Raw genomic sequence first — 27,125 nt, 5'->3', positions numbered from 1 at the left:
CAGGGTCTCTTAAGCCAGCGAGGCTGGCTTCGAACCTGAGCCATCCTCCTGTCTGCCTCCCAAACATGGTGATTACATGCGTGCAACACCACGCCCGGCTAAACTGTTAACATTTAATAGGCACCACAGAGAACATTTCAGACAATCCTACTTGCTACATCTACCCTATTTTTCTTCTTCTTTCTTTTTCTTTCTTTCTTGTATGTATGAAACTGGGGATTGAACTCAGAGGCATTCTATTTTCAAGCTACACCTCTAACCCCATCTACCCTAATTTATATGTATTATTTTAATACAATGCTGGGAAGCATAGGGCAATGGAGCAAATTCCAGTTCCCATACTACATGTCTTTGTACAAGTTACTTGATATGAATTCTAGGTAATGTGTAGTATATAAAACAGGGTTATATGGCCAGGTGTGGTGGCCTACACCTATAATCCCAGTACTTGGGAGGCTGAGACAGGAGGATTGCGGTTTAAGGCCAGTCTCAACATCTTAGCGAGACCCTGTTTTGAAATAAAAAATGAAAGAGGGCTGGGGTATAGAGTGTCCCTGGGTTTAATCTGCCGAACCACAAAAAGTGGGAGGGGCAATATGTGAAGGGAGTATGTATATAAAACTCTTAGCTCAATGTCTGGCACATTATAAACATTTAATAAATAATGCTATAAAATTATTAGATTTGGAGACTCTGCCGCAGCGAGGGTCGTGGTGCGCGTGTGCCTGTGCTTGGGCGGCGCATCAGCCTTTCCCTGGATTTCACCTCTCCCCACTGTGGCTCTTGGGAAGGCGCTTGTGAAGAGAACTCCGCGCAGAGATTTGCTAAAGCCACTGAAAAAAAATGGTGGAAAATTCACCGTTGCCACTGCCAGAAAGAGGGATTTACGGCTTTGTTCTTTTCTTAAGCTCCCAATTTGGCTTCATACTTTATCTTGTGTGGGCTTTTATTCCTGAATCTTGGCTAAACTCCCTAGGCTTAACCTATTGGGCTCAAAAATATTGGGCAGTTGCACTGCCTGTCTACCTCCTGATTACTGTAGTTATTGGTTATGTCCTCTTATTTAGAATTAACATGATGAGTACTTTGCCACTCAACTTCATTCATACGATCACAGATAACTATGCTAAAAATTAGCAGCAGAAAAAAATACCAAGAGGCCATCCCAGCATTATAAGATATCTCTATATCAGTGAAGTAAACCAAATGTTCTTTCTTGCAGCCATAAAACTTTACACCAAAAACTGAGTTGTGTGTATATATGTTAACACCAAGCATATATTTATAAGACTTTGACAGAATAATTCTGGCTGTAATTATATTGACTGTCTCCCTTACTAATGCCCAGTATGGAGATGTTAAAAAAGAAAAAAAAAGGAAGTTGATGCGGGGTGTGGTGACACATGGAATGTTTTCAAATATTAGTTTTTAGTGGACAGAATAAATAAAATACTGTATTACATTAAAATTTTTAGATTTAACATATCTTTATTTAGGAAACATTTACATTTTTTTTTTTTTTTTTTGGTGGTACTGGGGTTCCTGAAAACCCTTCTACCCTCCGGGCTTCACTCCCAGACCGATTTTATATATATTTTTTATTTGGAAACAGGGTCTCTCAAGCCAGCGAGGCTGGCTTCCAACCAGTGCGATCCTCCTGTCTCTGACTCCCAAGCGTGGGGATTACAAGTGTGCGCCACCACGCCTGGCCTTGTAATTTTTTTGTTTGAAGTCAATTAGACTCAACAAATGTCAGAATTTACTTTGAGCAAGTGAAATTAATCTTACATGAACTCTACAAGAGATGGTTTAATTTTGTATACAATTTGCCTTTTGTAAGCAGCTTAACCAAGTGTGGTGGCGCACAATTGTAATCCCAGTACTTGGGAGGCTGAGACAGGCGGATCACAGGTTTATGGCCAGCCTCTGCAATGTAGTGAGGCCCTCTGAAACTTAGTGAAATTTTATATCAAAATAAAAATAAATCCAGGTGTGGTGGAGCATGATTGTAATTCTAGTACCTGGGAGGCTGAGACAGGAGTATCACAGGCTCAAGGACAGCCTCAGCAAGTAGTGAGACTCTTGTCAACCTAGCAAGATCCTATTCCAAAATCAAAATCAAAGTAAGGTTAGGGTGTAAAATGCCCCTGGGTTCAACCCCTGGCACCACATATTTTCCATTGAGGGAAAGAAACAAGTAACTAATAACTTGAATTCAAGCTTTTGAAGTTTCAAAAGCACTAAATAATAGTATATATTGCAATCAATAAACAACCTAAACAGCTAAAAAATTAGCCATATAAAACTCCCGCTTAGTACTTTCATTGCATGCTACGTTAGAACATTATGATAGTAGCTCCTATAGTACCCAAACTTTTTAAAAGTATACCATACTCAAAAAACTATTATTGCAAGTGGAATTTACTAATATCTGGATATATGTAGTGTCTATAATTATCTTTTAGAACAAAATATTTGAAAAAGCTGTATTTCATGGACATGATAAATTTCAGAAACCATCCCACCTCATTATCTCAGAGAAATTTCTTCTAAGCTATCAGTATTAAAGTCTAAAATGACACTGAATTAATCCTACAAAAATGAATATAATGCAAGCTTTACAGAAAATGACTTATTAAAAAGTTCCTTAATTAAATTGTTAGGTTTGTAAGTACTCCAATCACAAGAAGAGAAAAATACACAAACTAAAAATGAACCTCACACACAGATGTAAATAAAGCCACTCTTTAGGTTGCCCATTAATCCACAAGTGGCATATTCATCTTATTTACAGTATTATACCCCCTGCCATGATATTCCATTACAGAGTCACGCTACAGACTCCATAGTTAACACTGTAGGAACCACTGCTTTTTAAACATGGTTTCTCTATTTCCCTTTTGGCTTGCTTCAGGTTTAAAAAAAAAAAATCTGTGTAATTAAATTTCTTATGCTATTAGATATTCCTAGAAAATGTAGATTAAGTTGGAAAAGTGATGTCTGAGGTATAAAACAATTAAATTTATGCTCATTCTTCTACAAATATTTGAACATTCCTGTTTCTCATAGTGTTCTATTTGAGCAAATGCTTCTTGTACACTTTTAAGAATTTATGTCACCTTTAATTGTCAAAGATTTCTATTTTTTCCACTAACGAATACTTAGGAAGTTACACAAACACACATACATATTCTCTTTACTTCTCTCTTTAGAAATATTCTTGTTTCCTTTGCTTTTGTAGTGCTGGGGATTGAACCCAGGGGCATTCTACCTCTGAGTTACATCCCTATCCCTATTTTTTATTCTTTATTTTGAAACAAGGTCTCACTAAGTTGCAGAGAGCCTCGCTAAGTAGCTGAGGCTGGCCATGAACTTGGATCCTCCTATCTCAGCCTCCCAACTACTGGGATTACAAGTGTGCGCCGCCATGCCTGGCAACCTATTTCTTCTTAATAATTCATCCCTGTCCCAAGTCTCCCTCTGACACTGGATTTCAAGTTTCAAGTTAATTCTAATACCTTCACAATGTCTTCTTAATCACTAAACCATATATTGGTATAAAGAAAAATAAATACTTACTGATGTGTAATAAGATAGACTGGGATTTGGGGGTATTGTTTGAAATGGGGCCTGGTGGCATATGCCTGCAGTCCTACTACTTGGGAGGTAACACAGGAGGATCACAGGTTCAAAGTTAGCCTAAACAATGCAGTGTGTCTCTCAGCAACCTAATAAGACCCTATTTCAAAACAAAATATAAGGGCTAGGGCAGAAAGCCTCTGGGCTCAATCCCTAGTACCACAATAAAATGAGAGAGAGAGAGAGAGAGAGAGAGAGAGAGAGAGAGAGAGAGAGAGAGAGAGAGAGAGAGGACATTGTTTGAATTGACAAAATTGATAAAGCATAAGTAGAAAAATAACTCTTGTATGAAAAGATCACCAGTTCTTGCTTACACTGCAAATCCTGAAACAAGACAATATCTGTTTCTCAAAACAAACTTCATTGTATGTATGTATGTATGTATGTATGTATGTATGTATGGCACTAGGGATGCAACCCAGAGGCATTCTTTTTCCAAGCTATACCCCTAGTCCAATTTTTTAATTTATTTGTAAATCAGGCTTCTGAGAGCCTAAGTTGCTGAGGCCAGCTTTGAACCTGTGATCCTCCTGTCTCAGCCTCCCAAATACTGGGATTACAAACATGTGCCAACATGCCTGGCTCCAAATCAACCTTTAAAACAATTACTAGGGAATGAATTCCCACCTCACATCAGTTGCCTAATACTGTCCCATTTGTTTTATATGCAGAAAAGTACAATACTGAACCATAATGTCATCTTAGATACCCAAAGACTGTATACTATGTTTATAAGGTAAGTGATTATTATTGAGCAAGCATTTAACGCTATATAGAATACCTGATCAGGTAACCATAAACGTGATGGTTAAAGATTTTAAAAAATAGGCTCAGTTCAGCCTGAACAAGCTCTTCCCCCCCCCCCCCCAGTACTCAGAACTGAACCCAGGGGCCTTCTATCTTCGAGCTACACCCCCAGCCCTATTTTTTTATTCTTTATTTTGAAACTTAGGGTCTCAATAAGTTCTAGAGGGCCAGACTAAGTAGGTAAGGCTGGCTGTGAACCTGCAATCCTCCTGTCTCAGCCTCTCAAGTACAGGGATTATAAGTGTGCACCACTATGCCCGGCTGAACAAATGTTTTTTAAGTAGTAATGGGTGAGTGGTGGGAAGAAGATACAGAAATAACATTTGTTAGATGTCAAAAGTGCTATAGAAATCATGGAGTAAAACCACAGATGCTCATACTGGGGTTTAAGTGTACTGAAAGAAGACATATGTAGGGCCTCCAAACAGTGAAGGCAATTAGGTGAGCAAGAATTCAAAAGGATCCAAAACGTGACCTTACAAATCAAGAGATAAAACTTGAAGAAAAGTTTAATTTCTCTAAGCTTTATTCTTCCTCTATAAACTAGGGGAAATGTTCACTTTATCAGGTTCACACAAGGATTGAAAGAACACTACAGTGCCTAACCACAGGGGTTCAATAATTATTACTGTATTCTCTCTTCTCAAATTTTTTTTTTTTTCTTTTGTGGTACTGGGGATTGAACCTGAGGCAACTATCTCCAAGCTATACCCCTAGCCCTAGTTTTAAATTTTTTATCTTGAAACAGTGTCTCATTAGGTTGCTTAGAGTCTTGCTATAATGCAGAGGCTGGTCTCTAACCTGGGATCCTCCTGTCTACATCTCCCAAGTACTGGGATCACAGAAGAGTGCCACCAAGTGCAGCTTATAAGGTAACCCAATGATTATTTTGGGCCTAGTAGAATTTAAGGTACCTTGGTTAGTTAGCTCTGAGTAATTAAAAGTGAATTCCTTGGTCATTCAGTCAGCTGGACATTTCTGAGTACTAGTATAAACAACAAAAATAGGATGCCCTAAAAAATAGGCTGTATGTCTTTATTTCTTTATTTATTGGTGGTACTGGGTGTGGAACCCAGGGGCTTTCTACCTCCAGGCTATACTCCCAGACCTATTTTATATTTTATTTGGAAACAGGGTCTCACTAAATTGCTGAGAGCATCACTAAGTTGTTGAGGCTGGCTTCGAACCTGTGCGATCCTCCTGTCTCAGCCTCCCAAGCTTGGAGATAACGAGTGTGCACCACCATGCCCGGTGGTAGGCTGTATGTTTTAACACTGAAAATAAGCAGCAAAACTTTCTGGAAAAGAATGCAAACAATATCAGATGCAAGTCCAGACTCTTAGGAAAGAGAGAAATATAATTTTAGTTTTCCAGAAACATAGTATCGAGTGGAAGACTCATTTAAAGCCATAGCTTATTTGCCCTACAAACTGAAGTCACGACACAAGAATAAAATTTTACATGTATGGTTCCTAAGCTCATGGGTACTGAAAGGTTCAAAAGGCGGGCTCAGGTTTCACAAGCTTTGTAAGTGATCTTTATACACCATCTGACTAAGAACATATTTATTTATGGAGAGCTTATGAGCCCAGACTTCTGAAACTTACAACTAGGAGAGAAAAGAATGTTTACACCCATGAACAGACACAAAAATCTATAACAGCTGTAAGAATAAAAATCTCTCTTCTAGATTAAGAGTTATCCTGCAAAATTATAACAAGCAGTCTTTAAAATATTAATAAGCACAGTAGCAAGAGTGTATAGTGTATTAAAGTGTGCACTGGGGGAGTCCTAAACACTATTTGGTATCATGTCACTAATTCTAAGATACTGATTCTTATGAATCTAAATATTTTTAGAAAAAGCTTATAATCAGCTAAAAAAAAAAAATCTGCTCTGACAGAATCCCAAGCTATTTTAAGGAGTTTTTGTTAAGAGAAGTAGGAAGAGGGTACTAGAGAAAAGTAAAGTACTTTTGTTTTGTGAATTTTGCATGTAGACATATCAGGGGCTTAAGTTTCTGTAGGTATAGTATTTTATAGCTACAGGGCTTGAGACTTAAACATATTATGATAGGTATAATCTACATTGTTTATAAATATAATTAAACAAGTATATTAACTGTGATGAAAAAAGACTGCTTTGTACCTAACCTAAATATTTCATATTGTACTTTAGGCTCTTTCCTACTAATTCTGTACTTGGATGGGTAATTGATAACCAGCTTTTATGTACTGATACTTTAAATAAATGCCCAAGTCAATTAACTGCTAATATCAAGAAACATTTTATTTTCTATATCTTTTGAAAATATCTGCATTCATTTACATAGCCTATATTATATTACTTGCTTTTACAATAAGTCATTAATCATAAAGTAAAAGACTAAAACACTGCAAATCCTGGTGGTATCCCAAAGTTAAAGTCTTCCAAAATAGTCAAGAAAACATGTACTAATTTGGTTGAGAAAAATTAGCTCATTATTATCTTCTATAGTCTTATACCATTCTTTCTAATAGAATAAGAATCATTAACAAGGTTATAATTTTATCATAACTAAACTTTAAATGAATAAATTAGCCTTTAGACTCATAGATTTTTTTCTTCCTCCTTCAATAAATACCATACTGGATTGATATTCAATTCACAATTATATAGATCGAAATCATATAGTCCTAACACTGAACACTGAGAAGTGAATGGCACAGAAAATATAAAAACAAATAAAACAGCAAATTTCCAGATAAACAGAATCAAGAAAGGAACATAATTTAAATATGCCATAACCTACTGCCTTGATTTTGATCTTCTTTTAAATAACTCAAAGTGACAGAAGGACTCTAAACCAGAAAACCCTCATGTTACTTGCAAGGAAAATTCTACATTGGAGGGATAAGGTAGAAGGAGGTTGACAAGGCAGAACTTTATAAAATAAAAACAAAATGTGAAATCTAGAGTACAATGCCCCCTCCCAAGTGCTGGTAATCAGAATCCTAAATGATCCTTGACATAATTATAGTCTATGGATTATTAATACATTAACCACATTTGTAAGATTACTTTGGAAAGAGGGAGTATTTCTTAAAATCTGTAAACTAGCTCTAGAAGAAAAACACAATGCCTAGACACAGCAAGAAAGGGGCAATGTGGAATCCACAGCTTTCCTCTTCTCCTCTTCAGAAACTGTGCCTGGCACTGTGTCGCTGTGGTACTGCTTTCATCATGTCCTTCCTTCCAGGCTTACTAATTAAAAGGTTGATCACAGAACAATGCTCTTCTCATTAATTTCAGTACTATGACTGGGCAGGATCCCTGCTTACCCCACCTGATCTTTTCACACTGCTGAAGTTAATGTGACAGAAGCCCGAAGATGGATTACCTGCTGCCATATTGCCCATCGCCTCCAATCAGGAGCTATCTGTGTAAACTGATTGTTCTAATTTGCTCTCATTATTTTTACAATATCAGGAGAAAATAACGCACACAGCTCACTGTCAAAGCCATGAAAATCAGCCATTAGTTAAACCCAGACACTGAGTGGCTTTATTAGAGGCACTGCAGTTTATTGATGTAGCTTTAGTCAAACAAGGTGGCATTTGCTTCAATAGAAGGAAATGTTTATACTGGAAGTAAATATTTATTGTGATAATACCCACAGCAACAGGATATTTTGAAGAATTTCGTTCCTATCTCAGAAGTTTTATTTATTTTTTTTTTTTAAATTTTTTTTTTTTTTTTTTTTTTTGCGGGTCTGGTGATGGAACCCAGAGGCATTTGACCTCCGAGCTACACCCCCTGCCGTGTTTTTTCTTTATTTTGAAACCGGGTCTCACTGAGTTGCAGAAGGCCTCAGTAAGTAGCTGAGGCTGTCTGCGAACCGCGATCCTCCAGGTCTCAGCCTCCCAAATGCTGGGATTACAAGCATGCGCCACCACGCCCGGCTTCAGAAGTTTTATTTTGATACAAATTATACAGCAATGAAAGGTTGAACTGGCATATGAAAGTAGGCAACAATTAATACACATTCAGTGGCATAAAAATCTTACTAATAACTCAAATTTATAAGCACTACTATCCCTTATATAAATAAGAAACCCTATTCTGTGACTACAAACACTAATCAATAAATAAGGGTAGCTTAATTTGCCCTATTCTATAACAATAAATATTGTTATTCAGGAACCAAATTATTTCTATAATGATCATATGGGTATAGCTTCAAATAAAATTTTATTCTTATACAGTGTAAGTTTTCAATAGGATGGATTAGTAATCCTAGTAATCTCACAAAATATTTCAGAATTTAAAAATAAAGGGCACAGTAAAACCAGCAAGGCAAACATGCTGGGTTTGAGACCTTTCAATAAGCGATGCTTTCTTAAACCAGAACTCTGAAGGAAGGTTTGGTATTCAGTGTGGTAATATTTTTAAAAGATTTATCCTGGGCACAAAGAAAATATATATATTTATGTTGTAAAGAAAATGCCAAACTTAAGAATAGATTTAAACTTGGCATTTCTAGGCTTGCCTGGCTAAGAACATTTTGTAAAAATGTTGGCTAAATGCTGCCTCAACAACATTTTAGGGGGCGGGAGAAGGAGGGTATAAATAATAGAAGCCAATGCCTTTTAAATAAAAGAATTTAACTAATCCACACACTGTTTCCGACCTCCCCCTCTAGAATTAGAAGGAAACATGGCTTCCTCCTGTTTTGTTTCTGCACTAAGATTCCTAGGTAATGTGAAAGCAAGAGTATGCCCTTCTTGCTGCTCCCCCTTTAATGGCCACTTTTCTTTTTCTAAGAAACGTGTGCCATGCTTTTCTCCTTAAAATTCCTGCACTAAAAGACTGCACCATACTGCACTCCGCAAAACGTGCTGATGGCGCCAATTACAAGCCCCCAGCCGAATGCTCCAGCCCCCACCATTCGGGCAGATTTATGCGGACTCTTGCCGACGTTATTACAAGTCAGAGTTTATTGGGAAATTGTTACATTATGCGGAGTGTCTAACAAATTGCTTATGCTGCTATAATTGGATTACAACAGCCGCTTGCTCCCACCGGTAAGATTAGGCAAGTAGGACTCCTGCCGATCTCTGAGCGTTAGCAGTAATTTTATTTGCCTTGCCTCTCTCTTTCCTAACAACATGCCTCTCTCCCTGCCAGCTGTCTGCTGAAAAGGCACAGGCTTGTTCCTTGGCCCTAACAATGCAATTACAGCCCCGCAGATCGCACTGTTTGTGCATTAAGTACAGAGCCAAAACGAGGCGAATTGATCGTTTGACTTTTGGAGAAGCCATGTGATCTCTCTGTGCGGGTGATCCGACATGCATCAGCAGGCAATACTGCAGTCAATTCTTGATGAAGAACTTTCTTTTTTTCACCCCTTTTTCCCTTAACCTTTCCTTTTTTACTAAGGAAGACACTGACTGGGCTCATCTCATGCTAATCTAGATCAATCCACAAAGACAAACTCGATCTTATTAGCTCCCTGGCTAGATAGAAATGTGAATAGATCCTAGCATCTTGAAGCGCCTCAGAGAGATCAGTGGTTCCCAACAGCTGAACCACTGCTGCTATCTTTAAAAAAAAAAAAGGTTCATAAGGAGTTCACCAAGAAAGAGAAGTCTTCAGGAACACTGCAGTTTCAAAGAACTGTAGAAAGTTTTAGGCTTTTGTAAGATAAAAGTTCCTTGGAATGATGTGTTAAAAGCTATCTATATCCACGGCCATCGAGAGTCAGCAAAGGAACCTGTGTTCCAGTCTTTCTGTCCAGATGTGCTCTGCTGGAAGAAGTTGGCGGACAACATACACAATCAATGCAGCTGGACTTCGGACTCATAAAGAGCAGTTTGGGCAAAGTTTTAAACAATTTTTGTCAACAGCTTTCAGTTTCTTGTTTCTTTTTCTTGTATGTTTAACAATGCATGCCTCCCTGGGCATGGTGGTGCACATTTGTAATCGCAGTACTTGGGAGACTGAGATAGGATTGCAGGTTCGCAGCCAGCCTTAGCTACTTAGTGAGGCCCTCTGCAACTTAGTGAGACCCTGTTTCAAAATAAAGAATAAAAAATAGGGCTGGGGATGTAGCTCAGAGGTAAAATGCCCCTGGGTTCGATCCCTGTTACCACACACACACACAAAATAAAATAAAAATAATAATGAAAGCCTGTAGCAGGCAGTTATTATTTTAGAGCATAATTCATTAAGATTCTGGGCTAAGGTCTCCTTTTTAAAAATTATCTATTGCAGCCGGGCGTGGTGGCGTGTGCTTGTAATCCCAGCATTCAGGAGGCTGAGACTGGAGGATGGCAGTTCGCGAACAGCATCAGCTACTTAGTGAGGCCCTTTGCAACTCAGTGAGACCCGGTTTCAAAATAGAATGCCTCTGGGTTCCATCTTTAGTACTGCAAAGAAAAAAAAAAAAAAGAAAAGAAAAAGAAAAAGAAAATGGCTTGAATTTCACCAATTTTAGAATAGGCCAAGATCCCTGCTTGCACTTTCTTTATCAATGGGATATGCTACTTAAGTTTCCTGAAGCTGATTTCACAACAAATGTGCTGATCCGGTTTGGTACACTATGTCTGTATTCTTAAATATCATGCACATTTAGAAAGGAGTATATTTTCATATTCTCTCTCTCATCCTTAAAGAGTCATTGCTTCTCTTAATTCAAAAGTGACCTTGGCAAAATAACTTTATTGTGCATTTCTGAAAACCCTGCAATCCAATTAGTGCATTAAATTCATATAAACATTTAAAGATGAAAGAAATTTATTTCTCAACTTCATTGTTGCCTTCCTGAAATCAGTGGTAAACCTAATCTGCTACAAATTACATGCCAGAGCCTTCCCAACCACTTCAGCCTCAATGATAGAGTTAAATCTTACTATGCTTCCCACAAAGTTAACGTGAAGACCTAACAGAGGCGCCTGTGCGAAGAACAGACCATATGACGTGCTACTTGTGGAACAGTATATTAAAGAAGCCTGTTAACATGTAGTTTAAAACTCAAAAGAAACTCTGAACAGCTGAAATGCCTTATAAATAGCACAGACCCAGAGGAAGTGCAAACGTCTGCATTGTGAATTGTAGATCTTAATTACCGACAATGGCTGGTACAGCAAGTAGCACAGAAAAAAAGTGAAACAGTTGCACTGTTCATGGTTGGCAATAATTCTTCAGGAAAATATTTACTATCAATCAGTTATGAGAAAAGGGACTCTGTGCTCGTAAAACAGCACGTTGCTTCTCATACCAGGACCATTTTGCTTCAGCATAATCTGAATTTAAACAGCTTGTTTCCTGCGGATATAATTTTGGAAATAAATAAAACAAGTCTTCTATCAAAATCTGGAGTGAGTGGAAAGGAACATCACATTTTTCTGTCTTAGTCAGTTTCAAACAGATTATTAGTCTCAAGTAAAAAACAGTAACAGCAAACAACAACAAAAAACACAAAACATCTATACAGGACTACTGAAGAGGCTTATTATCAAAACATAAAGAGGCAGGGCTTCTGTCTGTGCCAGAATTGAGATAGATGTACTAAAACAATCCAATTTTAACTGTGTTTGCGATACGTGTGAGTGTGTGTAAGAGTAAATTACAGAAAAGCCTAAAACCAAAATTTTCAGTAGTACTTCCATGAAGTCGATAAAAAGACAACATAAAAAAAACTAATGTTTCAGCTTTCCAGTTACTTTTTTATTAATTAAAAAACAACATGAAGGTTGACAATTAGGTACAACATGATTATGGATTTTAAAACTAAATTGACAGTCAATAACAACTGTCCATTTAAAACTACAATAAATATAGAGCTCATCGTGTCCCACACACAAATCTCATAAACTACAGGGTTATAATCAGAAGAAAGGCTGTGTGGGAAAAAACATTTCAATGCCACTCAATATTACTTATCAGTTATACTGATATGATGACCCCTGGCTGGGAATGGTAGCCATTCCTGTGATCCCGGCACTTGGGAGGCTGTGACAGGAGAACCACAGGTTCAATGTTAGCCTCAGCAAGAATGAGACCCGCACTAATTTAGTGAGGCCCTGTTTCTAAATAAAAAAGGGGCTTTGGGGTATAGCTCAGAGGTAGAATGACCCTGGGTTTAATCATCAGTGCCAAGAAAAAAAAAAGAAATAAAAAGATCCTTACTCATTTTTATTTTATTTTATTTTTTTGGTGGTACTGGGGTTCCTGGAAGCCCTTCTACCTCCAGGCTACACTCCCAGATCTATTTTTTTTACATTTTTATTTGGAAACAGGGTCTCCTAAGCCAGCGCGCGCGGCTGGCTTTGAACCTGCGCAATGATCCTATCTCTGCCTCCCAAGCGCGGGGATTACAAGTGTGCGCCACCACGCCCAGCTACTCATTTTTATTTTAAAATCTTTCCTTAGATCTCTTTCTTCAAGGTAAAGATTCAGGAGATACCTGTCTTACAGCTGTTTTCTTATATTCTAAAGCACTGATGGTTACCCTCTTTTGTTGTTGGAATTAGGGATTGAACTCAAGGGCAGGCTAACTGTGAGCTACATATACCCAAGACCTTTTTATTTTGAAATGGGGTCTCACTAAGTTGCTGAGGGTCTTGAACATGCAATCCCTCCTATTTTAGGCTTCCGTGTACTAGGATTATAGGTCTGTGTCATCACATCTGGCTAGGTACTGTAAGATGAAGGTTTCTGGCAAGGGAGAGTATAAACATTATACTACAGGGGTCCAAATACAGTAAGATTTCTGCTTTTAAGGAAGTAAGTGGTATTAATGTTGGCTCTAAAACTCACATAGATGATACTTAATAATAAAATTTTAGAATATAGTATCTCTTCTCAAACCAAAATCACTCTAATCAGAATTCAGTTGCTTTGAACTATATAACAAAAATGGTTTATATTGCTATATTCCAGCAGCTTTCACACAGAGATGGCTGGGCATTCAGATCACACTCAAGCACAATCTGAATTAACAACAGACACTTGCACCATGTTTAAAACAAACAAAACACACCACTGAAAGTATTCAGTTATGGGCAAAAGGTAAAGAAGAACCAGGGACAAGCTTGCAGACCTATAAAATAATGGCAAGGCATTTCTTTCAAAGGTCAAGCAGTAAATGAGGCCAAGAGAAGCAGTATGGAGTCATGAGACACATAAAAGGAAAACTCTTTCACTGTTCCTAGGCTATGGATACTTCATTGGAGGCTATGGCAATAAACAAATTTGTTCAGCTCCATGTTTTTATTTGCCATTGATCAACTGATTATTTGGTTCAAATATCAAGCAATGAACCAGACGACAGGATGTGGGCCAATAAAAGGTACCAGGAAGTTAGCTGGTTTCCAATATAAAATTATAGAAATCATTATTAGAGTATTTAAGGGGACAATGAAGAGAAATAGGTGTCGGGACAATGTTAAAATAAGCACGAATGGGCCGGGCGTGGTGGCACACGCTTGTAATCCCCGCGCTTGGGAGGCAGAGACAGGAGGATCGCGCAGGTTCGAAGCCAGCCGCACGTGCTGGCTTAGGAGACCCTGTTTCCAAATAAAAATGTAAAAATAGGTCTGGGAGTGTAGCCCAGAGGTAGAAGGGCTTCCAGGAACCCCAGTACCACCAAAAAAAAAAAAAAAAAAAGCACGAATGGGATGAGAGGGCCACCATCTGGGAGCAAGTACAACAACTGATGAGCAGCAGTGAGCAAACTTACTTCCTCGCCCAGGAGCATGGAAGAAATTATGCCACTGCACCAGATGCCAGAAGATCTCTAACTATGCACCATGGAAGTAGTGGATAGGAGAAAACAAACAAACCCCACATCATACAGACACACATCAGCAGAACTACGTGGCTTAGGGATCCTGGCTTATAAAGTGTGGGGAAAACAAAAGGAACAGATGCTCACTTGGCCAGCTCTCAATGAAACTCATTAAAATGTCACCCTGTCCTTGGATTGGTGCTCATACTAAGATTTTTGCCTTGTTTAGCCAGAAGCCACCCACCTGTGATGAAAGTGAGAGTGATATGGTCAAAATAGGAGAAAGAGTATTTTTTTAAAGTCCCAAATAAGTGTCCCTGTCTATAGATGCTAGAAATAAAACAGGATCCATTAACACTTAGCTAATTATGAATATATGACTGAAGAAATAAATATATGTAATTCATAATATACTTTGTAGCAAATTATGATATTTGTATATAAGACACTAAACTGATTAACTTTTGTAAACATTGCATTTGAAATAAATTCTGACATTTCTTATTTGGGTATGCCAATACTTTGTATGATATATTTTCAGTTAATATAGTAGGCTCAAAGACTCTTAGTTTTTTTTTCTGTGTGTGTATGTGTGATACTGGGATTGAACCCAACATTTTACCTCGGAGCTACACCCCATGCCTTTTTATCTATTTTTTGTTTGTTTTAAAGAGAGTCATGCTAGGTTTCTCAGAGTGTCACTACATTGCTGAGATTGGCTTCCAACCTGCAAGCCTGTCTCAGCCTTCCAAATACTAGGATTACAGGCATGTGTCACCACCCCTGGCATTCTGCATGTTTCAATAAATACAATAAATATATATAAAAATAGATATATTGCTGTTACTATGATCTGAATATTTGTATTCCCCCAAAATTCATGCTCACTGGACAACAATTGCATTGATACCTTGATCTTGAATACTGAATTCTCTAGAACTGTAATAAATAGCAGGGTGTGGTGGTGCATGCTTGTAATCCCAGTATTTGGGAGGCTGGGACAGGAGGATCCAGGTTTGCAGCCTGCCTCAGCTCCTTAGTGAGGCCCTCTGCAACTTTGCGAGAGCCTGTTTCAAAATAAAGAATAAGCCGGGCGTGCTAGCGCACTCTTGTAATCTCAGTGCTTGGGAGGCTGAGACAGGAGGATCGCACAGGTTCGAAGCCAGCCTTAGCTACTTAGTGAGGCTGCCGGCAACTTAGTGAGACCCTGTTTCCAAATATAAATTAGGTCTGGGACTATAGCCAGAAGGTAGAAAGCCTCTGGGTTCTATCCCCAGTACCACCACCACCACCACCACCACCAAGAAGAATAAAAAATAGGGCTGGGGGTGTAGCTTGGCGGTAGAATGCCCTGGGTTCAATCTCTTAGAATGCCCTGGGTTCAATCTCTAGTACAAAAAAAAAAAAAAAAAAAAAAAAAACAAAACCCTCTAACAAATAACTTATTGTTGCTTACAAGTACCTAGTTTGAGTAGTTTTTTGTTGTAGTAGCCTGAAAGGACAAAGATAGCTGTCTTTGGATTTATTTATTTATTTTTTTTTGGTGGTACTGGGGGTGGAACCCAGAGGCTTTCTACCTCCGGGCTATACTCCCAGAACTTTTTTATATTTTATTTGGAAACAGGGTCTCACACTAAGTTGCTGAGAGCCTCATTAAGTAGCTGAGGCTGGCTTTGAACCCATGTGATCCTCCTGTCTCAGCCTCCCAAGCGCGGGGATTACAAGCGTGCGCCACCACGCCCAGCTTTGTCTTTGGATTTTATAGCAAAAATAGAGACTATGTGATAGATAGACCCCTTACTAATAGGGCCTGCACATATGTGACAACAGTTTAAACCAAAATCAACTTGGGATAGTTGTAACAGCAACAAATCCCTAACTGGTTACAAAGGAATTACTTTTGCAGAGAAGTAAAAGTCTAGAAACAGAGCTCATTCTGAATATTACTGTTTTGTTCTGTTTTGTTTTCAGTATTGGGGATTGAACCCAAGTGTTTTTGGTTCTCTATACTTTTTTGTTTGTTTTTGGTTCTCTATACTTAATTTTATCTAAATACCACGAAGAAATTTATAAAAATAGTTACATACTATTGTATACAAATCCTACTTATCTGTGATAAATCTATAACTAGTGTTAAACAACAAATATAAATCAAGTCTAAGATAATTGGAAAATAATCATAAGATTCTGTTGCAATTGAAGAGATGAAAACTCCCAACTTGCAAGGTGCCCTGGATAAAATGATGTCTGTCTGTATCATATTTCTGTAACTCTTTAGTAGCAATACTGAGTTAAGATGCCTACAGTAATGCATTGTTATGATACACTATAATGTATCTTGGTGATAATATTACTTACTTTGGCTACACAATTTTCAGTCTTCATAGCAGTGCTTGCTAGACATACTGTTTCTTGGTTTAAGCAGAGCCTGGCACAGTTGTTGTAGGTCTATAAAGAGAGAATTTCAGAAAAATTAAAGTTTTGATCCCTAGAACTGTAAAAACAAACAGCAACTGAAAGGAACAAGAGATATGTTTCATATTCAAAATATTGGATTAAGCCGGGCGTGGTGGCACACACTTGTAATTCCTGCGCTTGGGAGGCTGAGACAGGAGGATCGCACAGATTTGAAGCCAGCCTCAGCTACTTAGTGAGGCTCTCAGCAATTTAGTGAGACCCCGTTTCCAAATAAAATATAAAACAGGTCTGGGAGAAAGCCTCTGGGTTCCATCCCAGTACCACAAAAAAAAAAAAAAAAAAAAAAAAAAAAAAAAAAAAAAAAAACCAACAATGGATTAAAATTTTTCAAAGTAGTCAGAAAAAAAAAAAGATCTTAAAACCAATAATGATTTCTTACATCTGATATCCTATTTAGGAGATGATTTTAAAAAGGATAGGAGGATCACACAGGTTCGAAGCCAGCCTCAGCTACTTAGTGAGGCTCTCAGCAACTTAGTGAGACCCTGTTTCCAAATAAAGTATAAAAATAGGTCTGGGAGTATAGCCCGGAGGTAGAAAAGCCTCTGGGTTCTGCCCCCAGTACCACAAAATAAATAAATAAATAAATAAATAAATAAATAAATAAATAAATAAATAAAAAAAATAAAAAATAAAACAGTGGTAATACTTTACTACTTTATAGCAAGCAAACTCATTATTAATAACTGGTTCATATATTAGAATAAAATGTTTCCTTTAAGCCCTATTTTTTAACAGATTATACAAATTATCGTTCTCAAACTTCAGTGTGCATCAGAATCATTTAAAGATGTTGTAAAAGCACAGACTGCTAAATTCCTTTCCCAGAGCATCTTAGGCTTTGTATTTTTCACAAGTCCCCATTTGACATTGTTGCTGCTAGTCCAGAGAAGTTTTTGAGAACCACTTGTGTTTGAAGCTGCCTGCAAACCTGTTCCTATTTCAGCCTCCTAAGGACTGGGATTATGGGTGTGCGCCACCAGGCCTACCTTCTGACAACTTCTGAAAAGTACTGACTGGTTAATCTACATAGGATCTCTCTTACTTTAAATTTTCTTGTGGTCAGAATGAGGCTATTACCCAAAAGGATACCAGAGAGGTGATATATCCTTCTTAATGCATCAAAGATATGTTGGTATTTCTGGAGATGTTTATCTTGATTACTTGGCTAAAGTCATGTCTGCCAAGACCTCCACTGTAAAGTTACTGTTTTTCCTTTAGAAATTACTAAATATATCATAGGAATTATAATAATTATTATTTTGCAGTACTGGGGATGAAACTCAGGGGTATTCTACCTCTGAACTACACCCCCAAACCTATTTTTTATTCTGTATTTATTTATTTGTTTATTTATTTATTCATTTATTTTTGTGGATGGAACCCAGGGGCATTCTTCCTCCAAGCTATACCTCCTGCCCTATTTTTTATTCTTTATTTTGAAACCGGTTCTCACTGAGTTGCAGAGGGCCTCACTTGGTAGCTGAGGCTGTCCGTGAACCGCGATCCTCCGGGTTCAGCCTCCTGAATGCTGGGATTACAAGTGTGCGCCAACATACCCGGCTCTTATTTTTTTTATTTTGAAACAGAGTCTTCCTGAGTTGCAGAGGGCCTCACTAAGTAGCTGAGTCTGTCCTCGAATTGCGATTCTCCTGTCTCAGCCTCTCAAATGTTGGGATCACAAGTGTGCACCCAGCTCTTTTGTAATTTATTTTGAAACAAGGTCTCATTAAATTGTGGAAGGCTTCACTAAGTAGCTGAGGCTGTCCACGAACCGCAATCCTCTTGTATTAACCTCCCAAGTACTGGGATTATAAGTGTGTGCCACCATGCCTGGCAGGAAATATTCGGAGATTATGTAAGTATGTGGTTTAAATCAATCTTTGCCTGCTAATTCTACTACTCTCTACTTGTCTCTTGTCTATTACTCTATCTTGTCTGTAGTAATATTTTACTGTGATGTTCTAATGGTAGATTTTTTTATTTCTCTTTTCTTTTCCATTTATCAGTTGGAATTCTCCTTTAAGGAAGAGTTGTGACATATTCTTCCTCCTCTTATTTACTCATTTTGTTATTTATATCAGCATGGACACATTACTTTTTTTTTTTTTTCTTCAGTACTGGGGATGTAACCCAGGGACATTTACCTCCAAGTGATACCTCCAGCCCTGTATTTTATTCTTTATTTTGAAACAGGGTCTCACTGAGTTGCAGAGGGCCTCACTAAGTAGCCGAGGCTGGCCACAAACCTAGACCTCCTATCTCAGCCTCCCAAAGGCTGGGATTGCAAGCGTGCGCCAGCACAACCGGCTCCAACACAGACCTATTTAAAATAATTCATTTTCAGCTGGGCGTGGTGGGACACGCTTGTAATCTCAGTACTTGGGAGGCTGAGACAGGAGGATAGCGCAGGTTTGAAGCCAGCCTCAGCTACTTAAGTGAGGCTTTCAGCAACTTAGTGAGACCCTGTTTCCAAATAAAATACAAAATAGGTCTGGGAGTGTAGCCCAAAGGTAGAAAGCCTCTGGGTCAGCTATCATTCTTTCAAAGGAGAACAGGTAGATAAAAATAAAAATTTTAAAATGGAGAAAAATTATTAGAGATCTGTAGCTCCCTATCAATATTATAAAATTAAATTTCCTTTTAAACAAGTTAAAGTTTTAAAACACATCTACTTGTAACATGCATGATAGCACATGCCTGTAATCCCAGTACTTGAAAGACTTGAGATAGGAGGATGGCAGGTTCGAGGCTAGCCTTAGCAATTTAGTGAGACCCTGTTTCAAAACAGAAGGTAAAATAGGGGCGTAGCTCAGAGGTAGCATGCTCCTGAATTCAATCCTCAGTTCCAGGAAGGAAGGAAGGTAGGTATGCAGGCAGACAAGCAAGAAGGCAGGTGGGAGGGAAAGAAAAAGACTGACGTTGGCAAATGAGAAGATCAATGACTGAAGGAACATTAGTTGAAATCCTATCAATAAAGAACTTAGAGAAAAAGAGGAAAAAAAACCCCAGTCATCTGTGAGACAATTTTCAGTGATTGTTAATATATGTAACTTTGGTCTGAAGAAGATAGATAGAAGAGAATGGAATATCAAAAAAGTTATAAAAATGACTAAGTCTTTCCAAATTTAGTGAAAACCACTGGCTTACTAACTGAAAAACAGGAAACCCCAGGCAGATTAAACAAAGAAAAATAGACCCAATACCATAAAAAATGTGGAAAACCAGTAACAAAGACAAATCCTTGACAGCAGCCAAAAGGAGGAGGACAAAGAGGGGACTATTATATAGCTGGGTGTAACAATATAAATAACAGCAGCTTTTCACCATAAACAGTAAAAAAATGAAGACAAGGGAAAAGACATTTTCAAAGTGTTGAAAAGAAAAATAAAAACCTCAAACTAGGTTTCTTATACTAGGAAAGGGAATTAAAATACAGAAAGGGAGAAATCTAGAATGAACCACTGTGGAGACTGGAATGAAAGGTATCAGCATGAACTCAGAGTATTCAAAGAACATTTGTAAAGATGTTAAAGAAAATTAATGTTGTTTTTTTTGGTATGTGTGTGTGTGGGGGGGGTACTGGGGATGGAACCCAGGGGCATTCTACCTCTGAGCTCCACCCCCAGCCCTATTTTTTATTCTTTATTTTGAAACAGAGTCTCACTGAGTTGCAAAGGTCCTAAGTAGCTGAGGCTGTCCGCGAACCATAATCCTCCTGTCTCAGCCTCCCAAATGCTGGGATAACAAACGTGCGCCACAACGCCCAGCTTATGAAAATTAATGTTTAAATCTTGGTTTATTCTTCAGTAAGAGGAACTATAGATCTCTGGGATAATGGCTGAATCTAGGACTGACCATAGAAAATATAAGATGGACATGAAAACAATTCAAAGAGCAATTGAGGATACGTCAAAAGATCACAGAAGCCAGATAAAGAGGTTCTCATTAGCCAATCGGGAACAATCTGAATAGTAAAAGACATCAAAAGATTACTAGCTGCAGAATATACACGTAACACATTTCTTTAAAGAAACAAATTTCAGGCCAGGCATGGTGGTGCATGCTTGTAATTCCAGCGCTTGGGAGGTAGAGACAGGAGGATCACACAAGTTCCAAGCCAGCTTTAGCAACTTAGTGAGGCTCTCAGCAACTTATTAAGACCCTGTTTCCAAATAAATTATAAAAAATAGGGCTGGATTGTAGCCCGGAGGTAGAACACCCCGAGTTTTACCCCCTAGTACCAAACACACACAAAAAGAATAAAAAAGGGGGCAAGGGGTGTAAGCTCAGAGGTCGAATGCCCCTAGGTTCTATCCCCAGACAACCCCCCCAAAATAAAGAAACAAATTTCCAAAACTGTCAAGTTTTAAACTTTAAAGAAATTAAAATTATTAAAAAATTTTTCTAGCATTCAGTATGTACATATGTATTTTTGTGTATGTGATACTGGGGATTGAACCCAGGAGCATTCTATCTCCAAGCTTTACCCCCAGCTCTATTTTATTTTTATTTTGAAACAGGATCTTGTTAGGTAGATGAGCATCTCAATACTTGCTGAGGCTGTCCTTGAACTTGCAATCCTCTTGTCTCAGCCTCAAAAGTATTAGGATTGCAGGCCTCCACCACCACACCCGGCTTCCAACATTTAAATAATATATTAAGCTGAGACCTGAGAATAGCAGGTTTGAGGCCAGCCTCAGTAATTTAGTGAGACCTTGTTTCAAAATAAAAATAATAAGCTGGGTGTGGGGCAAACACTTGTAATCCCAGCATTTGGGAGGCTGAGGCAGGAGGACCTCAGTTCGAGGCCAGCCTTAGCTACTTAGTGAGGCCCTTTGCAACTCAGTGAGACCCTATTTCAAAATAAATAAAAAATAGGGCTGGGGGTGTAGCTTGGAGGTAGAATGCCCCTGGGTTCCCTCCCCAGTACTACAAAATATTAAAAAAATAAAATAATAATAAAAAATAAAAAGCCGGACATGGTGGTACACGCTTGTAATCCCAGCAATAAAGAATATAAAATGGGGCTGGGGGTGGAACTTGAAGGTAGAATGCCCCTGGGCTCCATTCCCAGTACACACACACACACACACACACACACACGATGTAGTTGGAAAGTAGAATCTCCAATACTAAATAAAGTTTTTGAAATTCACCCCACAAAGAAAACTCCAGATCCAAATGGTTTTGCTGGTTAATTCTAATAAGTTTTATGAAAGACTTAACACCAGGATCATATAAAAAAGTTTTCAGAAAATGGGAGAGGAGGAAAGGACTTTCCAACTCAATTTATTAGGCCAGCATAACCCTGATACCATAACCTAAGAAATACATTGAAAGAAAACTACAGACCAAGAGCCCTAATGAACACAGCCCCAAATATTTAATAAACCTACTGTAATTCAGCATATTAACAGAATAGGGGGGGGGAAAGTTATAAGATACAGCTCATATTTTTAAAAAGCTTTTCATTTTCAGTAGGAGCTGGAGATGTAGCTCAGAGGTAGCACTTGCCTAGCATGAGCTAAGGCCTGAGTTCAATCCCAATACTCAAAAACTAAACACTCTCAGCAGGCTAGGAAAAAAGGTACCTTCCTTAATCGTGGGCATCTAAAAAATTCCAACATACTTACCTGATGGCAAGAAACTTAATACTGTTCTTCTTATACTAGAAATGAGATGAAAAAGTCTTTGTATCATAACAATTAACATTGTAGCTGGGTTCAGTGGTATAATCCCAGTACCTAGGAGGCTGAGTCAGGAGGACCACAGATTCAAGGCCAGCCTCAGCAATTTAGCAAGAATGTGAGTGTGTGATTTAATTAATTAATTGCTTATTTATTTTTGCAGTACTAGGGATTGAACCCAGAAGCATTCTACATCAAAGCTATACCCAGTCCTACTTTGTTTTTATTTATTTATTTATTTATTTATTTATTTATTTATTTATTTATTTGGTGATATTGGGGATGGAACCTAGGGCATTCTACTTCTGAGCTACACCCCCAGCCCAACTTTTTTATTCTTTATTTTGAAACAGGGTCTCATTGAGTTGCAAGCGGTCTCACTAAGTAGCTGAGGCTGTCTGCAAACCCAGATCCTTCTGGCTCAGCCTCCCAAATAATGGGATTATAAGTGTGCGCCACCACAACTGGCACATTTTTTTTTATTTTTTAAAAGTGTATCACTATCCGGGTGTAGTGGTTCACGCTTGCAATCCCAGCATTTAGGAGGCTGAGACAGGATGATCTGTGTTCTTGGACAGCTTCAGCTACTTAGGCCCTTTGCAACTCAGCAAGGCCCTGCTTCAAAATAAAGATTAAAAAAAAAAAAAAAAAAGGAGCCGCATGGTGGCACATCCCAGCATTTGGGAGGATGAGAGAGGTGGATCGCAGTTCATGGACAGCCTCAGCTACTACTTAGTAAGGCCCTGTGCAACTCAGTGAAACCCTGTTTCAAAATAAAGAATAAAAAATAGGGTTGGGGGGGTAGCTTGGAGGTAGAATGCCTCTGGGTTCCATCCCCAGTATGGAGGGGGGAAAAAAAGGGTATCACTAAGTTTTTTAGTGCCTTGCTAAGTGAATTAATGAGGCTGGCCTTAAATCTTTGATCCTTCTATCTTTTTTTATTGGGTGTGCACCACCACACCCAGCTTTAAAAAATTAAAAATTAAAAGACTGGGGATAAAGCTCTGTGGTAGAATGTCCCTAGGTTCAATCTCCAGTACCAAATCAAATCAAACCAAACCATAGTACTGGAAGTCAAAGCCACTAAACAAAATGCAAGTCAGCTGCAAAAGGAGAAACAAATTGTTTTTACTTACAATGAGAGAAAATGGGCTCAATAGTTAAAAATCAGTTGTATTTTTATATTCTCTAGAGAACTGAAAATTTACAATAGCACTGGAAAACATTAAATACCTACAAAAAAGCTGGGCATGGATATAGCACATGCCTGTAGTCTCAGTATTTGGGAGGCTGAGACAGGAAGATTGCAGGTTCTAGGACAGCCTCAGCAATGTACTAAGACTCTCAGGAACTTCATGAGACCCTGTTTCAAAATAAAAAATAAACTGGGCCTGGTGGCACACGCTTGAAATCCCAGCATTTAGGAAGCTGAGACAGGAGAATCACGGTTTGCAGACAGCCTCAGCTACTTAGTGAGGCCCTTTGTAACTCAATGAGACCCTGTTTCAAAATAAATAAAAAAAATAGGATGCCGGGCGTGGTGGCACACGTTTGTAATCCCTGCGCTTGGGAGGCGGAGACAGGAGGTTCGAAGCCAGCTGGCGCGCTTGCTTAGGAGACACTGTTTCCAAATAAAAATGTAAAAATAGGTCTGGGAGTGTAGCCCGGAGGTAGAAGGGCTTCCAGGAACCCCAGTACCACCAAAAAAAAAAAAAAAAAAAGAGTTGGGGTATAGCTCGGAGATAGAATGCCCCTGGGCTCCATCCCAGTACCGCAAAAATAAATAAATAAATAAATAAATAAATAAATAAATAAGAAAATTAAATTAAAATAGTAAAACTAGGCTGGGGGTGTAGTACAGAGGTAGAACGTCTGAGTTCAATCCCCAGTACACCTCCACACAAAATACCCTACAAGAAAACTTAACAAACCATATGTAAGAAAATGAAACCCAATGCTTAAAAATACTTAGGAAAAGCTGGGCGTAGCTCATGCTTATAATCCCAGTACTTGGGAGGTTGAAACAGGAGGATCACATATTCGAGGCCAACCTCAGTTACTTATCAAGGTCCTCCTCAACTTAGTAAGACCCTGTTTCAAAATAAAGAATAAAAAATAGGTCTGTAGGAATAGCTCAGAGGTAGAATTCCCCTGGGTTCAATCCCCAGTACTGGGGAAAAAAAATTCAGGAAAAATAAATGGAAATATATATCAGGTTTACCAATTAAAGGGCTAAATTAAAATGCTAATATAATTTCAATAAAACCTAGATAAAAACCTCATAGATTTATAGATTTCTTTCTTCCTTTCCCCACCCCCTGAGGTACTGGGGATGAAACCCAGGGGCATTCTACCTCTGAGCTACACTCCCAGCCCTATTTTTTATTCTTTATTTTTGAAATAGGGTCTCACCAAGTTGCAGAGGGCCTAAGGAGCTGGGGCTGGCTAGAACCCTTGATCCTTCTGTTTCAGCATCCCAAGTACTGGGATTACAAGTGTGTGCCAACACTCCCGGCTTGATTGGGATGATGGCTACAAAGGTGGACAGATTTATCAAAAATTAATATATTTATACAATTAATATCTATATAACTCACTATGAAAATTTCAATAAAAATATAAAAGGCATATGTAGCTAACACTTTAGGGAGAAAAGTATTGTAGAGGATTGTATAGTCAATTAATGAAAATATCATGCTACAAAAAACATGAGCTGGGCGTGGTGGCGCACGCTTGTAATTCCAGCATTTGGAAGGCTGAGACCAGAGGATAGCAGTTCGTGGACAGCCTCAGCTACTTCTTAGAGAGGCCCTCCGCAACTCACTGAGACTGTTTCAAAATAAAGAATAAAAAAATTGGGCAAGGGGTGTAGCTTGGAGGTCATATGCCTCTGGGTTCCATCCCCAGACCCGCAAAAAAAAAAAAAAAGAAACAAAAAACAAATTTATGAGAGCTGGGGGTACAGTCCAGTGGTGCAGTTTTTGTTTACTAGGGCCTGTGTTTAGATCCCAGTGAATGTCTGTGTGCACATGTACACATATGTAAACACACATTTTTAAAAATTATGAAAGGTAAATAAGGTAAATAAATTAGTTTATTTTCCTTCAAAATGTATTCTCAGCTGGGCGTGGTGGCACATGCCTGTAATTCCAGTGATCAGGAGGCCGAGAACGGAGAATCGCAGGCTGCTGCAAGTAGTGACGCTCATCAACCTAGGGAGACTTGGTTTTGCAATAAAAGTACAATAGGGCTTGGGGTGTAGTTCAGAGGTAGAGTGCCCCTGGGTTCCACCCATACTACCCCTACATACAAAATTATGATCTTTCTGAATCTGAAATGAGATAGATTCAGAAAGTCTATTCCAGGCCTTGGAGGCGTTTCCGGAGTACGGAGTAGCTTGTGATATGGGCTTTTTACTTTCTGCCAATTTATCTGTAAAATGGGTATATTACCTTCCTTACTTCCCAATGAAGTAACTTGGATCAGTTAAAATAAAACATGTCTCAGTCGTTTAAGCCCTCTGGAATATAAAGGCTAAAACTTCAACGTTCTCCTATTACAAAACTCCTTCAGTCTGAAATCAAACAAGTGAATTCAGCTGCAGGCAAGACAGGTTTGGTCCCAATGCAACATTTGAAAAGCTAGCTCCACTGCTGAACCAGAGGCAGAGTTTTGCGTTGGAGTACTTTAATACATTTTTATATTGCATATAAAGCACATAAGCATAAACCAGTAAGATGCCTTGCTGAAAACTACCTTCTTTGGGAAAGCAGGCTGTAATTCTGAACAAGTTTTCAATTTTCACACTGCTGCTAGGGTAAAACATTTTAAAGAGTTTAATTTTTTACAATGGATTCAATGACATAGGATTATCTAACAAAGTAATGGCTAATCAATAGAAGGTTTAGTTGTCAGGTGAAACATATAACACACTAAAAGGGATTGATTGCCAGGCTTCTCCTTATTTACTCGAAGGTATATATTTAAAATGACACAAACTTGTTACCAGGCTGCATTCTTTTAACCTTGCAAAGAGCTGCTTAAAAAATCTGTTCAACAGCCCTATAGCAAAACAAGATATAGTATAATGAAAATGGCCAGCAATGGGGCGTGGGGGGGGGATCTTCAGATATATAGCAACATCACATCATGTCCCAAGAAAGAGCAAACTACAAAATGACACCAGGGAAGCTGGAACTGGCTGTAAACATGCACACAGGTGCTATCAAATCTCATTCAAGAGATGCAAAGCTGTATCTCATCTCATTCCATGTATTCTTAGGACAAATTTTTGAGGACTCATGCAGCTGGGCACAACAGCACTCCTCGCCTTCCTTCTTCTTCTTCTTCTTCTTCTTTTGTGGGTCTGGGGATGGAACACAGGGGCATTCGACCTCCAAGCTACACCCTCTGCCCTATTTTTTAATCTCTATTTTGAAACCGGGTCTCACTGAGTTGCAGAGGGCCTCACTAAGTAGCTGAGGCTGTCCACGAACCATGATCCTCTGGTCTCAGCCTCCCGAATGCTGGGATTACAAGCGTGCGCCACCACGCCTGGCTCTTCTTTTTTATTTTCCTTAGGGGGGAGGCAATACTGGGGATTGAACCCATGTGCACTTGATCTCTAAGCTACACCCCAGTCCTTTTTATTTTGAAGCAAAGTCTTGCTAAGTTGCTGAGGATGGCCTTGAACCGACAATCCTCCTGGTCTCAGCCTTCCAAGTAATGGAAGTACAAGCATG

General features: G+C 38.6%; 1 protein-coding gene and 1 pseudogene across 2 annotated transcripts in view; one reads left to right on the top strand and one right to left on the bottom strand.

The window, feature by feature from the left end:
- Positions 1 to 27,125, bottom strand: part of BTRC (beta-transducin repeat containing E3 ubiquitin protein ligase) — a gene marked incomplete at both ends in the record, with an annotated part of 197,982 nt that overhangs the window by 63,056 nt on the left and 107,801 nt on the right. The window contains 1 exon segment of the mRNA XM_080694413.1: positions 16,574 to 16,663. Coding sequence (XP_080550539.1) covers positions 16,574 to 16,663 — 90 coding nt within the window.
- On the top strand, positions 844 to 1,248 carry LOC308262067 (phosphatidylinositol N-acetylglucosaminyltransferase subunit P-like; annotated as a pseudogene). The gene has a single exon. The product of its transcript is annotated as a phosphatidylinositol N-acetylglucosaminyltransferase subunit P-like (transcript).

This window comes from Muscardinus avellanarius (assembly GCF_963383645.1).
Source record: "Muscardinus avellanarius genome assembly, chromosome: 4".
NCBI lineage: Eukaryota > Metazoa > Chordata > Mammalia > Rodentia > Gliridae > Muscardinus > Muscardinus avellanarius.
Note: the sequence above shows the minus strand (reverse complement) of the source record. Positions and strands in the feature narration are given on the sequence as shown.